Raw genomic sequence first — 14,192 nt, 5'->3', positions numbered from 1 at the left:
CAGCTTCCAGACTTGCGCATCTCACCCCTGGATGAACCCTGACATCTCTCTGGGAGTTCTTAAAATCGCCCTGTGTCTGGGCTCCACCTGCAGAAATCCTCATGCAGTCCAACAGTGTGAATGGCTGTAAATATTGATCCAGTCCTTCTGGCTTGGAATGTTATGAAGGCCTCTGGGTTGGTTTCCTGTGGCTTTCGTAACAAACCTCCAGGAACCGTGGCTCAGAACAACAGAAGTTCATTCTGCCATAGTTCTGGAGGTCAGAAGTTCGAGGTCAGTTTTGCTGAGCAGAAATTGGCCACTTCCAGAGGAGCTGGGAGAGCCTCCTTTCCCTTGCCTCTTCCAGCTTCTAGAAGCTGCCACCTCAATTGTCCCTGGTGAGGCTGTCATCTGGCCTTTCCTGGAGGCAGGCCTCCATCTGCTTCCCTCGCACAAGGACACGCGTGATTGCATTTCGGGCCCACCCAGATCCCCCAGGCTCTTCCTTGCCTCTTGAGATCTTTCACATAAGTCCATCCGCAAAGGTGCTTTTTCCCACATCGGGTCAGGGATCCTGCTTCCGGGGATGAGCGCATGGCTGTTTTCTGCAGCCATCACCAAGGTCCTGAGAATGCACGTCATACGCCCCCAGCCTCTGCAGGCATTCCCCGACAGCTAAGCTTCCAGACTCCTGCAGGGCAGGGCACCCTCTCTCTGCTTTACAAGTGGGGAAACTGAGGCACAGGTCAGGAGAGTGATTTTTCTGAAGCTGAGCCTGGATCTGAGCCTGACCTCACCGCATCTGAACCCCCGAGTCATGTTTGTCTTTGCTATGATCGCCCAGGGTAGGAGGGGTCCTGCCCTGCCCAGCCCAGCTCTGTCTGTGGGTCCCAGGACAGTTGAGACCCTCGCCCTAGCTCAGGTCCCAGAATTGGGAGCGTATTTGTGATTTTTAGGGGATTTCTGTTCCAAACCCCCTCAGTGGGAAGGATTCCCATTTCTGCTTCATGTGATCCTTTGGGAAGAAAGTCGCTGTTCATGGATGGCAGTTCTTCAAAACTGGTCTTCAGGGTGATTTAACTCAAGTGAGCATTGCGGGCTGGCATCAGACCCGAAGACAGGAGTAAGGGGAAGGGAGCCACTCTGCCCTGGGGGACTATACTGGAGCCTTCCAGGTCTGGTGGATTTGGCATCATTCTCCCCATTTCACAGGCAAGAAAACTGAGGCTCGGAGAGGGGAATGAACTTATAAGGCCATGCAACTAGTAAGTACAGAGTTGGGATTTGAACCCAGATCTCTCTGACTCCCTGCACTTTGGGCTGGTGTTAGCCTTGAGGCCCAGCATGCTCTCAGTGCTTCTGCATGGTGGTGGGGGGCATTAAACTGATGTTTTTCTAGGGTCCCTTTGCCTCTGACTCCCCCTGGCTTCATGTTGGGGGTGGGGGTGGTTCATGCTGTTCCTCTCTCGTATGTGGATGGTCTCAAGTCACACTGTATTTCCTCTTTATCCCCCCATCTCCTACTGGGTCCAGAGTACCCCCATCTCCTACCTGGGAGGCGGCAGGCCGCTCCTCTTTGGTTCCCGGCCTCCATCTTGACCTCCGCAGTGTATCCTCCACTGGATAGAAGTGCCCAGGGGAACTTCTAGAAGGGTCACTAAAGCCCTCTAGTGACTTCCTGTCCCACGTAGGAGCAGACCCATGCTCCTTTCTGGAGAGGTCCTGCCTGACTCAGCTCCCACTGCTTTTCAAAATGACCTTTCTTACCTGGCCCTGCCTCGTGAGCCTTCTTTCTGGAACACTCTTTTTCTGGCTGTTTGCATGGCAGGCTCATTTAGGTCTCAGCTCAGTTGTCATCTCCTCAGAGAGTCCTTATTCTCACCCGCCCCGCCGCCCCAGGTTAGAGTTGCTCCCCCAGCCCCTGAATCTTTCCACATAACCCTGTGGCTATATCCCTGGTGGTTAGAGCTGTGCCCAACACACAGTAGGTGCTTAATTAATGCATATTTGTTAGATGACTGGTCTGGCGAAGAGGTCCAGCTTCCTGGATGTCCCTGGGCAACTCATGTCCCCTCTCAGAGCTCAGTCTCCTTGGAACTTGGACCAGGTGGTCTTTACAAGGGAAGATTCTGGGCTTCCAGGCCCCAGGAATTCAGGGCTGGTCAGGGCTCTTGGGGGGATGCACTGGCCCAAGGCAAGAGTGTAGGAGGAGGGCTGACCCTAAGCTACAGGAAAGGGATGGTCCCTGGGTGGAGAAGAAACTATTCGGGACGAGTTCCTGAGGCTTAGAAAGAGTTCCTGAGCCCCCCTCCATATGCAACCCCCCCTTGAAAACGCTCGCTGTTGTCTTAGCTGCAGTGCTGGTGCTGGGAGGGTGTGCGGGGTGAGTGACCACCCGCCAGGGCCCTCTGCCAAATGGGCTTTTGTTTATTTGAGATTTGAACAAAAAAAGGGTTGTCCTCAGAAAAACACAGCTCCAGAAACCTCGTTGGGGTTTTGGGATCTGGGCAGGAGAGGGCAGAGAACTTTTCTCACTCTTTGCTAAACATTAAAAAAAATTTTTTTGGATAGAACATTGTAAATACCAAACAGCAGGAAGAAGAAATATCATCCAGGAGCCCACCCCCATCAGACAAGCACTGTGAAATTTTGGCAGGGGAATTTTTGTAATTTTGAGGGCACATTTGTTTCTCATATAAATGGATCATACTGGTTATAATTACTACTATTATTATTACTTTTTTTTTTTAATCAAACCCAGATCTATACAGCTTTTCAGTTTTCTAGTTTTCACTTACCATCATGTCATGAACTGGTTTCTCCCATCACCAGTGTCTGTAAACTTCATTTGGGACAAGTGTATACAATTGCCAGAGGAGAATACTGTAGTGTGTTTAACACCAATGTCCGATGGCTGGACATTGAGATTATTTCACATTTCTTGGTCTATCTGTAGTGGCTCATGCATCTGGTCCCCTCTGGCCCTGGGGTGCTATGAACTTAAGGTTCCCCCCAAGGGCCTCCTGCCTCAGGACTTTTGCATAGGCTCTTCCGGCTGTGGTATTCTCTATTGGACCTTCTTGATCCATTTGTATTGATAACTGTCTTGGGTTTTTTCTCCTTGAGTTCTGCCCGTGTCCCCCCACCCCTGACTGGGAGCCACCTGAGGACAGGGGTGCTCCTGCCTGCCATTCCTTGCAGCCTCTGGAGGAGCTGGTGGGGGGGGACAGGGAGACTGCTAGTGTCATGTTTCCCAGATGTTCTTTTTTTTTTTTTTTAAAGATTTTATTTATTTATTTGCCAGAGACAGAGGGAGAGAGAGCGAGCACAGGCAGACAAAGAGGCAGGCAGAGGCAGAGGGAGAAGCAGGCTCCCTGCTGAGCAAGGAGCCCGATGTGGGACTCGATCCCAGGACCCTGGATCATGACCTGAGCCGAAGGCAGCTGCTTAACCAACTGAGCCACCCAGGCGTCCCCAGATGTTCATTTTTTAGCTGTAATCCGGGGGCCTTGGTTTCTTCTTTGTGCTTCAATTGGTTGACTCAGGGGTGAATAAATTGTATGATAGGAGTAGGAAATACATTTTTATTTTGGCCGCAAGAGCATGAGGTGAAGATGGAGTTGAACCCCACAGGCACATGGCACCCCATCCCATCCTCCCTTGACACACTACGCACCTATGGACCCCCACAATCGTGGTGGTTACCATGGAGACCCACAGATGCCATTGTCACCTTAGTCATAATGAGAGGTGTGCTTTTTTTTTTTTTTAAAGATTTTATTTATTTATTTGACAGAGAGAGAGTGCACGCACAAGCACGGGCAGTGGCAGGCAAAGGGAGAAGCAGACTCCCTGCTGAGCAGAGAGCCTGATGTGGGGCTCGATCCCAGGACCCTGGGAACATGACCTGGGCCAAAGGCAGATGCTTAACCCACTGAGCCACTCAGGAGCCAATGAGAGGCTCTCTTGATTGAACATTTAGTATGTGCCAGGCACCGTGTTTGTGCTTTTCAGGAATAGACTCATTTTATCCACAGAGGTGCTATTGCTGTCCTTGTATTACAGATGGGCAGCTAGGTTCAGAGAGGTATTGTAATTTGCCCAGGATCACACAGCATATAAACCAAGGCAGGGTGGGTTCCAGAGTCCATGCTCTTAACTCCAACCCTGCCCCATCACATGAACACACACACACACACTTTCACACACACCCCTCTCGGGGCATACCAACACTCAGACCCACAGCCTCATAGCTTGCTGGCAAGCCCCACGACTGCCCCTCCTCCACATGCTCCCTGTCCCTCAGTCACACCGCCACCTACTCCCTCCCTCCCCTGCACGCCCATCAGGATGCACAGATTCAAGGCCCCCTGTATGCATAGCTCCCCGCCTCCCCAGGCAGAGCTGACCGGCGAACCTTTATGCCGCTCTCTGTGAAATGGCCTTGTCCCCAGGCATCCCACACACAGCCTGGCTTGCCATCCAGATATACACCTGCATCTGGTACCTACCCAGCCACCTGGAAACTTGTTCCTTGGACCCAAGCATGCCTAGTGCCCACCCGTTCATATGTGCGGAACAGGTGCATGTACCTACCACGGACCTGGGGTGGGCGTGATCCTGGCCTTGCCCCTCCTTGAGGGGCGGAGCCGTGCGGGACCTATGGTGACTCAGCCTTGCTGGGGCAGCTTCAGGTATGGTGGCCTCAGACTCCTGTGGTGGCCTGGATGCCTGGTCTCCCCCCTCACCTGCAGGAAGGGCCTGGAGCTCTGTGGCTCTACCAGGCACTGTGCTGGGCCCTTTTATTGCCCAGATGGGGAAACTGAGGCTTGGGACACACAGCCGAAGTCACAAGTCAGGACCACAGACCTCCCCTCAGCTTCTTGGTCACACTGCCTTGCTTCATGCAGGGCTGGCCCAGCCAGGGCCAGTCTCTCAGGCTGGCTTTGGGGACACATCCCTCTGTGTTTTTCAGGACTGACCCCTTGCTTTCTTGCTTTCTTCCTGCCAGTGATTCAGCCTTTTGGCCTCTGGAATTTGGCGAGAGACATGCATGACCTTGGACAAGGCATTTAATCCCTGTAAGCCTCAGTTTCCTGCTTTCTTGATAGTCACCTGTAGTTGCTGGGTAATGGTGAGGAGTCTGGGACCTCTGTCCAGGGCTGACTTAAGAGCTGGGGACAAGCACAGAGAGCCTGGCAGTGGGGTTGTTTTTTCACACCGGTGAGCCTGGGGCAGTCGGGGCCCAAGTCTGCCCTGCCTCCTCTTGCCCGCTCCCATCTCCTCCCGCCCCCTGCTCGGCCAGGCCACATCACATCAGTGTTTTTAGATATGGGTCTGGTGGGCCCTCCCCCTCTCCAGAGAGGCAGGACGTGAGTCATGTCCGCGCTGGCAGACGCCACCCTTGGCACAGCTGACCACACCCACCACTAATCTCCCGAGAGGCCGTCTTTGGGACTGAGGGATATTGCCAGTGGGGTGGGGGTAGGGGTCAGGCCTGGGTGGGGGACTCCCTAAGGATGCCCATGCTCAGGTCTCTGCCGGGTGCCTGCTGCATAGTGGGAGATCAGCCAGCATGGGATCAATGCGCCATTGGTGCTGAGTGCTTCTACACATATGTTCTTAGCACATGTCTCAGCTGTTTTGAGAACCCCATAGGATTATTAACGCATGTGACCGGTGAGGAGACCAAGGCCGAGGAAGACAAGAAGCTGGGCCAAGTTCACAGAGGTGGGGTTTGAATTTGAGCGTGTGTTCTGTGAGCGGCTCTGGGTAGCTCTCCCTCCAGCTCCAGTGCCCCCTTACCAGGTGCTGATCTCAAAGCAGCTCTCCCCGCCTCTCCCTCTCCCTGCCTTGAAGTCAGCAGTTCTCACCTGAACACACAAGATGGAGATGTGACATATGAGACGCCTTCCCCTGGGACTGGGGGACTTGGGGAGGCTCCTGGCCGGTGGGAGGTAACTCCACCCTCTCCCACACAGGAAGGCAGATCAGAATGCAGGGGAGGCAGGGAGAGGAAGGTGATTCTGTGAGAGCCCCAGAGGCACTCTTCTGGCAGCCTCAGAGCCTTCCAGGATCTGCCCACACCCCTTTCTCCAGACTCAGGCTGCGCCACTTTCCTTCACTCCACCCTAGCCCTGCTAGCAAAAATTTCTGTTCCTGAGCTCTTTTCTAACTCTGGATCTCTTGGTCTTCCCTTGGCTGGCTCCCTCTGATCCTTTAGGTCATGCAGCTGAAATGTCACTTCTTCCAGGAAGCCATCCTTGATCACCTTAGTCCACTGGACCCGACTGTGATCGCCATCAGGGAGACCCCATTCCCATCATCTCCCTTGTCACCTGCTGCCATCTTTGTCCTGGGCTGTTGGCTTCTCCATCCCCTGTCCTTTTTACTTCCCAACCCCAGACTCTGTGTAAATAGTGACCCCGACTTTTTGAGTTCTTTGCTGTGGCCACATTACCAAGCTGTGGGTCTGGCTTGTAGCGGGTCAATACATTTTTTGAAGAAATTGTGAAAAGAGCAACTTTTCAAAAGTCAGCCAAGGCAAACAGTCAAGGGCTATGGACCCATTTCACAATGGGGTATGTCTCACCATCGTGTCAGACGCCCTAGGGGAGAACGGGGCTTCTGAGCAGGTCCCATCTCTTATGAGTCAGATTCTAGGAATGCGGGGTGTGTTAAGTTGGGCCCCCCCCCCAGGTGCAAGGGCAAGTGGTTTATTTGTTGGTAGTATACCATTAGGATATGCTAATAAGCAGGTTACCCCTGGGGGCAGCTGGGAACCTTGGGGAGACTGTCAGACACGCCCCCAGCTGGTCACACCCCTGGTGGAAAGTTGTCCACCTGGGCCAAGCAGATTTGGGTGAGGCTCCAAGAGCATCTGCTGTGATGGGGTTAGGCTCTTCCCTTGGTGGCTGACAAGCACTGTGTGGCCAGAGGATGACTCTGGCTCAAGGGAAGCACAGCATGTGCTCAGAGGCTGTGACAGGGAGAGGCCACCTGTTTCTGCTTCTGCACCAGGTCTGGGGCTATTTGCACAAAGTTGCCAGTTTGGGCATAAAAGGATCTTTGAACCCGAGAGGTCATTTTCTTGGGTTCACCTCCTGCTTTCTGATAAGAGTCCCTGTCTACTGAGCACCTGTTGTATACACTTTCCAGGTGTCTTCACTTCCTTGTATTGTTCACAACACGGCACAAAGCCTGGCCCCCCTCCTGCTTCCTGCTGCTTTCTTGCACCTGTGTGGAAGTCCAGTGGTCTAATCCCACCTCCTCCCAGGCTAAAAGAGTAATTTTAATACGATGGATGAGGACAGTTATTGATTGACATGTGCGGTGACCACAGACTTGTGCTAAGTACTTGGCACATGTGATCTCAGTTAATCCCCACAAAAGCAGGTGGAGTACTTAGCTTTGATGGCATTCTAATAGATGCAGATGCTGAGGCTCAGAGAGGTGAGCGACTGGCACAGGGTCACACAGCTAGTAGAGGTTGAGATGCGATTGGATGCCGAGCTAGTTGACTCTGGGAAGTCCACGCTCTGAACAGTCATCCAGAAGGCCACAGACAGGGCGAGGAGATCAGGGAGCTCCTGGCCGCCAGTCCTGTGTGCTATCCCCCAAACAGGGCGTCCTCTAGCTCTTGATAACTGGTGATTACACTGGGCAAAGTAGGGTCTGGGAGAACTGAGAGCAGGTGGTGTTTATCCGAATTTAGGAGATTGTATGGTATTTTCTATAACCTGGCCCGGTAAGTTGCCTTCTGGGGATGGGCTTACAGTGACTCACGGAGAACTGACTCCCCAACCCCAACCCCCTCCCTCTCCCCCCTGGCCCAGGTGGCTGTTCTAAGAGCGGAAGTTTGGGCAGGCTATCTTGGTAGAGGACAATCTCTAGACTCTAGGACATTGAAGAGCTTTGCTCTTGGTGGCTGGAAAGCAAGGATGTTCGGATTGGGTCCTTTGGTGTATCTCTAGAGATAAGAATAAAGGGCTTTTGGAGCAGAGGGTAGAGCCTTGCCAGCACTCTCACACAGGCACACACACACACACATACCTACCTTGTTGCTGTCACCGTTCTTTCCAGCTGGGGCCCTGGCATGTCTAGAGGTCATCTCTGGCCTTGTCATTCACTGTGGACTTCCATTCAGGAGGCAGTGTATCCTCCTGGACCCCAGGTAGAGCCTTGGGTTCTGTCTCAGGAAGAGGTTTTGAGAATCAGAGACGGAGATGCACATTGAGGAAGACATTGATGGGGCTGAGCTCTCAGAAGGGAAAGTGAGTGAAGCAGAAGTGGCCAGAGGGGGTGTGTGGTCTCAGCCTGGTTTGATTCCCGCTGGTGAGTTCTGGAACCACAGAACAAATCCTGCCTGGAAGCAAGGGTAGGCAGTCGTGTGTGTCCCATCTGAGTCTGTCATTGATTTATGGGTGCCCTGGTTTGTGGGGTGCTTACCGGCAGGGGCCAGCCTGTTGGAGGATAGCAATCCTGGACAAGGATGTACCTGTGAACTGTTGGCAGACCACCTCCTAGCAGGTGAGGGAAGGGTGAAGCACCAGGAGAAGAGATCTGGTAGCGGGAGGGCACAACAGTGTCTCCCGGAGGTTCCCTACCGGATTTGTCCCTAACTAGCTGTGTGACTTTACATGAGCTGCTTACCCTTTGTGGGCCCAAATTTCACCTTCTGTACACCAAGATGGTTGCCAGGACCACTGTTTACTCCATCTCATTCTTATCCTCCCTCAAATCACTCATTTTCTCATTCAAACATCCATGTGTTTCAGCAAATGTTTATTGTGTACCTATTAATGCCAGATGCCTTGCTAGGCTCTGGCGATAAAACAGGGAGCCCTTGGGGGGCAAGGCAGACAAATAAACAGGCTTAAAATGGGTCAATATCACAAAAAAGCAGAGAGCTATGGGAATCCTACTTGGGGCAGGGTTGGGGAGGTCAGGGAAGGCTTCCTGGAGGAAGAGGCATCTCATCAGGGAGCTGTTGCTGTTAGCGCATGCTAACTGACATCACTCAGGAAGAAAGGAAGGTGATCCGTAAATCCCTGTGGGTCTCTTTCCCTTCAGAGGGTGGCTTTCTTTCTAGATCTGGATTCCCTCCATGTCAAAGTGAACTGTTTGTAGGATGAGTAAGTTTGGAGCCAGGAGAGAAGGTGGGGAGGAGTTGGCAAGAGATGCTATACACCCCAGGGGTGTGTAGGGGCAGATCAATCAGCTCTGGGGCGGGGTGTGGCTTTATTTGGTGAGCACCTGCAGGCCCCTGGAAGTTTTAGATTTTGTTTTATTAGACATAACTTAATGTATAAACTGGATACATGTTTACAGATGTTTATAACTTGTAACCAACACTCCCATCAAGATATAGAACTTTCTAGGCCCCCAGAGCATTCCCTTACACCCCTTTGAGTCAGCAATCCTCCAAGGTTCTTATTGCTGTTCTCCCTCAGTCACCATGGGGAGACTTTGGCTATTTCCTGAGCTTCACGTAAGTTCACTTGGACACACATAGCTTTCCAGTTTCTTCTTGTTTTGTTCACCAAAATGTGATATTTACCCATGTTTTGCATGTCAAGGTAGTTTATTTGTCTCATTGCTGTGTTATATTCCGTCCTAGGAATATGCCAGAATTTACTTATCCAGTCTACTGTGGATGGCCAGGTAGGCAGTTTCCAAGTTTGGGCTGTTCTGGATAGAGCAGCTGTGGACGTCCGTGTATACGTCCTCTGTGGCCCGAGCACTCATTTCCGTGCAATGGGTACCCAGCAGCAGGCTGGGTACAGATGGGCTTTGGTGGACTCCGCCAAACAAAGTGTCTGTGCTTGTTGAACACCAGTTCCACTTCTGTGTCCTTGAAAGCCCTTGCTAATGTCGATGTTCAGAATTTTGGCCATTATGGTAGATGTGGGATAGTAGTTCATTGTGGGCATAGTTTTGCTTCCCTGATGACCAGTGAAGACGAGCATCTTCTCATGGGCTTTTTGGCCATTTGAGGACCTTGCTCTCCAAAAACGTGTGTGTGTTCAGGTGTGTATTTGTCACTCAAGCCTTCTGTCCTTAAAAACCATTCAGCCAACCAGGTTCCAGGTCCAAGTGGCTGATAGTCTTTAGATAATGCCTGCTCTGGCATCCCGTGGGCAGCTAACACAGGATTTCTGTAGCTGGGAGAACCTTCATTTATAGAACCCTTGGGCCAAAGCAATTTGTGTGTCATATAAATAAGTATACACTTGTATATTATATAGATAGGCATTACATAAAATATATAGTACATATAAATACCTATAATGGATATAGTAACACATCACTGTAGCATATATAATATATATAGGCAATGCATAGTTATATATAGTTTTTTATATAATTTTTTATATATACATAAAAATTACATTATGAATCAGGAGCCCTAGGTTCTTGCTGAGATTCTGGCTGGCTTGTGTTCCACCTGTGGGTTAGGAAAATCATTCTCCTCTCTAGCACAGACACACCTGGGATCACCTCTTTCCCATTTTTCTGCACCAAAAATCAAACAGGCTCTTCTCATTTCTGGACTCCATGCTCTGTGAGGTGTTGTGCTTTAATGATCCAGGAAGAAGATCACTTTGGAATTTTTTTCCCCAAGCACCTGGGGAGTGCTTGGCAATTTGGTTGGGGTGGGGCTGCTATTGCCATTGGTAACCACCAGGCAGGGCAGGGATGCTGAGGACCCTTGGGTGCTTCTGGGGTTGGGTTCCCTGCTGAGGCAGGGGTGTGAGCATGAGTTTGGTTCTTTGGGAGGGAGGTGCCTGTGGAGATGAGACAGAGAAGGCAAGGAGCCTCACATAGGGCACGTGATCAGGAGTACAGAACCTCAGAGTTTCCCCCCACAGAGAAGGGAGGGAGCTGGGGTATTGATACACCTGTTCCCTGTCTTTGGTGGCCAGCCGTCCTTCTGGGGGAGGGGAGCATTGACTCGTTGGCACTTCCGGGCTGTGCTGCCTGCTGGCCAAGTGAGCCCCTGTGACCAGAAACCCAGCCCTGAGCCAGAGAATTGCAGTCACCTTCCATCAGCAGCCCTCTGCGTCCAGGGCTGTGTGCAGAACCAGTCGAAGGTGAAGGTGTGTGCTGTACCGTCGCTGAGAAACTCTTGAACCCTCTGACACTCGTACCATTAGCAGCTCAGTCTCTTTCATTTCGTGCTTCCCCTTACTCAGTGTTTCTCGAACTCGTCCGTCTTCTCTTGCACGCACACTGATTGTTCTCAGAAGGCATTGTGGCAAAGGAAGCAAGAGAGCGGGCTTCCTCCTAGGTGTCCTTGAGTCTCAGTTTGCCATTCTGTAAAAGGAAGGGTAAAATGCTCCCTGCCCCAGAGGTTGCTGGGAGAAACGAGTGTCCATCTGTGTCCTGTTTCCCAGGGACCCAGTCGCACGGTCCATAAACAGAAACTACTGTGTTGTTATTCTCATTGTGTGAAATGTAGAAATTGTAACTAAGTCAGAAGAGTTTCTCTGAAACTCTTTGTAGCTGCCTTCAGTTGAATGTGTGAAAGGCTCGATTGTACTCCTTATAACTCATCACGTGTATCACTCGGTGACGCCTAGAGAATTCCTTGTAAGTGGCAGACATCACCTTAGTGGTACCCTAATGTCTTTATCTGGTCAGCTGGGCCCTGTTCGTGGAGCCCCGTATACCAGTGCATAAAGAGGAATGGGTCTGGGGGCTTGCGGGGCCCGTGGTCGATCACCCAAACATTTGGCATTCCTCAGTCTAAACCACAAATGCTCTGGGCATGTAATGAGTCACTTTATTCCTTGGAACCTCCGTGAAGAAGAACCTTTGATTAACTGAGGCCTCCCCTCCACCCTCCTTGGGGCACACCCTGCGTTTAAGACCATGGGACAAGGAGGTCAAAATAAACTGTTCTCAGCTATGCTAAAGGTCAGGACTTCTTACAATGGATGGGTGATTTGTGGTTCAGTTAAAAAAAGGTTGGGCCCGGGGTGGGGGCAATCAGTCAGTCATTGAGACAAGGCCTGGGCTGAAGTTAGCTCCGGGGACTGGGTTTCAGCTTGCTCGTAGGACTCACCTTCTCCCAGCCTCAGCTGACACATGGAAGTTCATGGAATCCTGAGCTTAGGGGTTATTAATTCAGTCTCTCAGCTGCATGCTGCCTCCCCCAGGAAGCCCTCTCCTCCCTCTCTTGTCAGCCAAGTTGAGCTCTATATGAGTTTCCTGTGACCTCTATAACAAATAGCCACAGGTCAGTGGCTGCAACAAGTTTACCTTACGGTTCTGGAGGTCAGAAGTCTCATATGGGTCGTCAGAGGTGCGTTCCTTCTGGAGGCTCTTTCTTGTCTTTTCTAGCTTCCAGAAGCTGCTACATGCTGGGCTTGTGATCCTGCATCACTTGACCTGTTTTTGTTGTTGGTTTGTTTGTTTTTTTAAAGATTTTATTTACTTATTTGAGAGAGAAAGAGCATGAGCAGGGGGAGTGGCAGAAGGAGAGGGAGAAGCAGGCTCCTCGCTGAGCAGGGAGCCTAACATGGGGCTCGATCCCAAGACCCTGGGATCATGACCTGAACCCAAGGCAGCCACTTCACTGACTGAGCCACCCAGGCACCCCAACCTATTTTTTTTTTTTTTAATCACATTTTCTCTCTCTGACACTGACCTTCCTGCCTCCCTCTTCCAGGAACCCTTGTGCTGACACAGGATCCGTCCATATAATCCAGGGTAACCTTCCCCATCTCAGGAGACTTCATTCCTCAGTGCCTGCAAAGTCCCTCCTGCTGGTAAGGTAACAGATTCATGGGTTCTGGGGGTTAGGGCCTGGATGTCTTTGGGGGCCATTATTTTGTCTACTATAAGCTCTTTGTCCTGTGGGCCTCCGTTTTACCTCAACGTCCGTGGCCACGTCTGCTTCCCCCATTAGACTGCGCTTCAAAAACAAGTATGTTCTGCTCCCCAGTGTTGCCTAGAAACCTGCTCTGAGCTGGGCCAGCCTAGTGCCAGGCAGTGGTGGTCAATGACCTGTCAGCAGAGCCTGCCCACTCCGGAGACAGACAGCCCGAGTGCAGTCCCAGGTCTGCTCCCTTACTAAGCAGTTGATCTCAGCAAATCACCTTGCCTTTGAAACCTCACTTTCCTTACCTGTAAAATGGGGATAACACTAGTATTGACCCCAGGAGGTCTGCGAAGGGACTGACAAAAATTATGCATGGAGAGTCCTTGGCTCAGTGCCCGGCCCACGGTGGCACCTAAGAACACGGCAGCTGGTGACACTACAGGGATTAACAGGGTAGGGTGGGGGGTGAGGACGCCTGAGTTCAAATCCTGGCTTCACTCCTTGGACAAATGGCTGATCCTCTCTAGGCCTTGTTGTCTTCATCCATCAAATGGGGCCTCATCCCACAACCCACCTCACGGGGTGGATTGAGTGGGGAAGTGCATTCATGGTGCCATCTGGCACCAAATCAGTGCTCCATTAGTGTTAGCGATTGGACGATGGTGATCATTACTACTAGGTGTTCCCAGGGTTAAGCTCTCAGGAGGTTGGAGGACCCAACAACTGAATGAACTCAGAACGGCTCGCTGGGGTGTCTGCTCTGTAGTCGGGCCAGGTGTATGTCTTCAGCTACACAGAGGCCCAGGTTCTGTGCCAGGAGTGGGGCCTGTCTGTTGTGCCCTGAGGCCAGCAGTGCCAGGCCCAGGCAAGTGTACAGGGGTGCTCGGAAGCTGGTCCAAGAGAAGGAGGAGATGATTGGTTGCCTGAAGGACGTGGGAGGCACAGTTATCCTCCTGGGAAAACCAGGAGGAGACCTCTCAGCTGTCCCTGCAGGTTCACTGCCAGATGGCATGCGTGTGACAGGGACAGAGTGGCTGGTGGGCATGGGGTAGGGGGGGAGCCGTGCAGTAGCCAGAGAGATGGGCTTGAGACCATTGGCATCCCTGGGGACCTGCATTTTGTCCTGATAGTCCCTTACACATTTTTTATACCCTTTGGGGGGAATGCTCTTTGGTGTTTATGTGTTTTTGACACTTCCTCTGTTGTTACTAAGGCTTGGGTACATGGCAGGCTCGTGTGGGATGTGAGGGCGGCCTTGCAGACAGCATCTACCTGGCCAGGTGCCCTTCCTTCCCCTCTCTGCAGCTGTGGACAGTCTGAGAGTGGGTAAGGGTAGATTCCCCCGAATCACTCTCTCAGATCCCTGTAGTACGGAACTATTCCTCTG

The 14,192-nt window shown here is 51.7% G+C and overlaps 1 protein-coding gene across 6 annotated transcripts in view; it reads left to right on the top strand.

Annotated features, from left to right (window-relative positions):
- Positions 1–14,192, top strand: part of KIAA1671 — a 184,568-nt gene that overhangs the window by 28,779 nt on the left and 141,597 nt on the right. For 3 of the 6 annotated variants that reach the window (XM_082698804.1, XM_082698802.1, XM_082698803.1), the window contains exon 2: positions 12,653–12,752. Coding sequence is in view for 1 of the 6 variants with exons in the window: in XM_082698801.1 (XP_082554927.1) it covers positions 12,653–12,757 (105 nt within the window). In the remaining 5 variants the exon portion in view is untranslated. Of the gene's footprint in view, positions 1–12,652; positions 12,758–14,192 lie in introns of all 6 variants that reach the window. The other 3 variants (XM_082698806.1, XM_082698805.1, XM_082698801.1) reach the window with 1 other exon arrangement.

Source organism: Mustela nivalis (assembly GCF_964662115.1).
Source record: "Mustela nivalis genome assembly, chromosome: 14".
NCBI lineage: Eukaryota > Metazoa > Chordata > Mammalia > Carnivora > Mustelidae > Mustela > Mustela nivalis.
The sequence above is the reverse complement of the archived record's forward strand: the minus strand, read 5'-3'. Positions and strand labels throughout refer to the sequence as shown.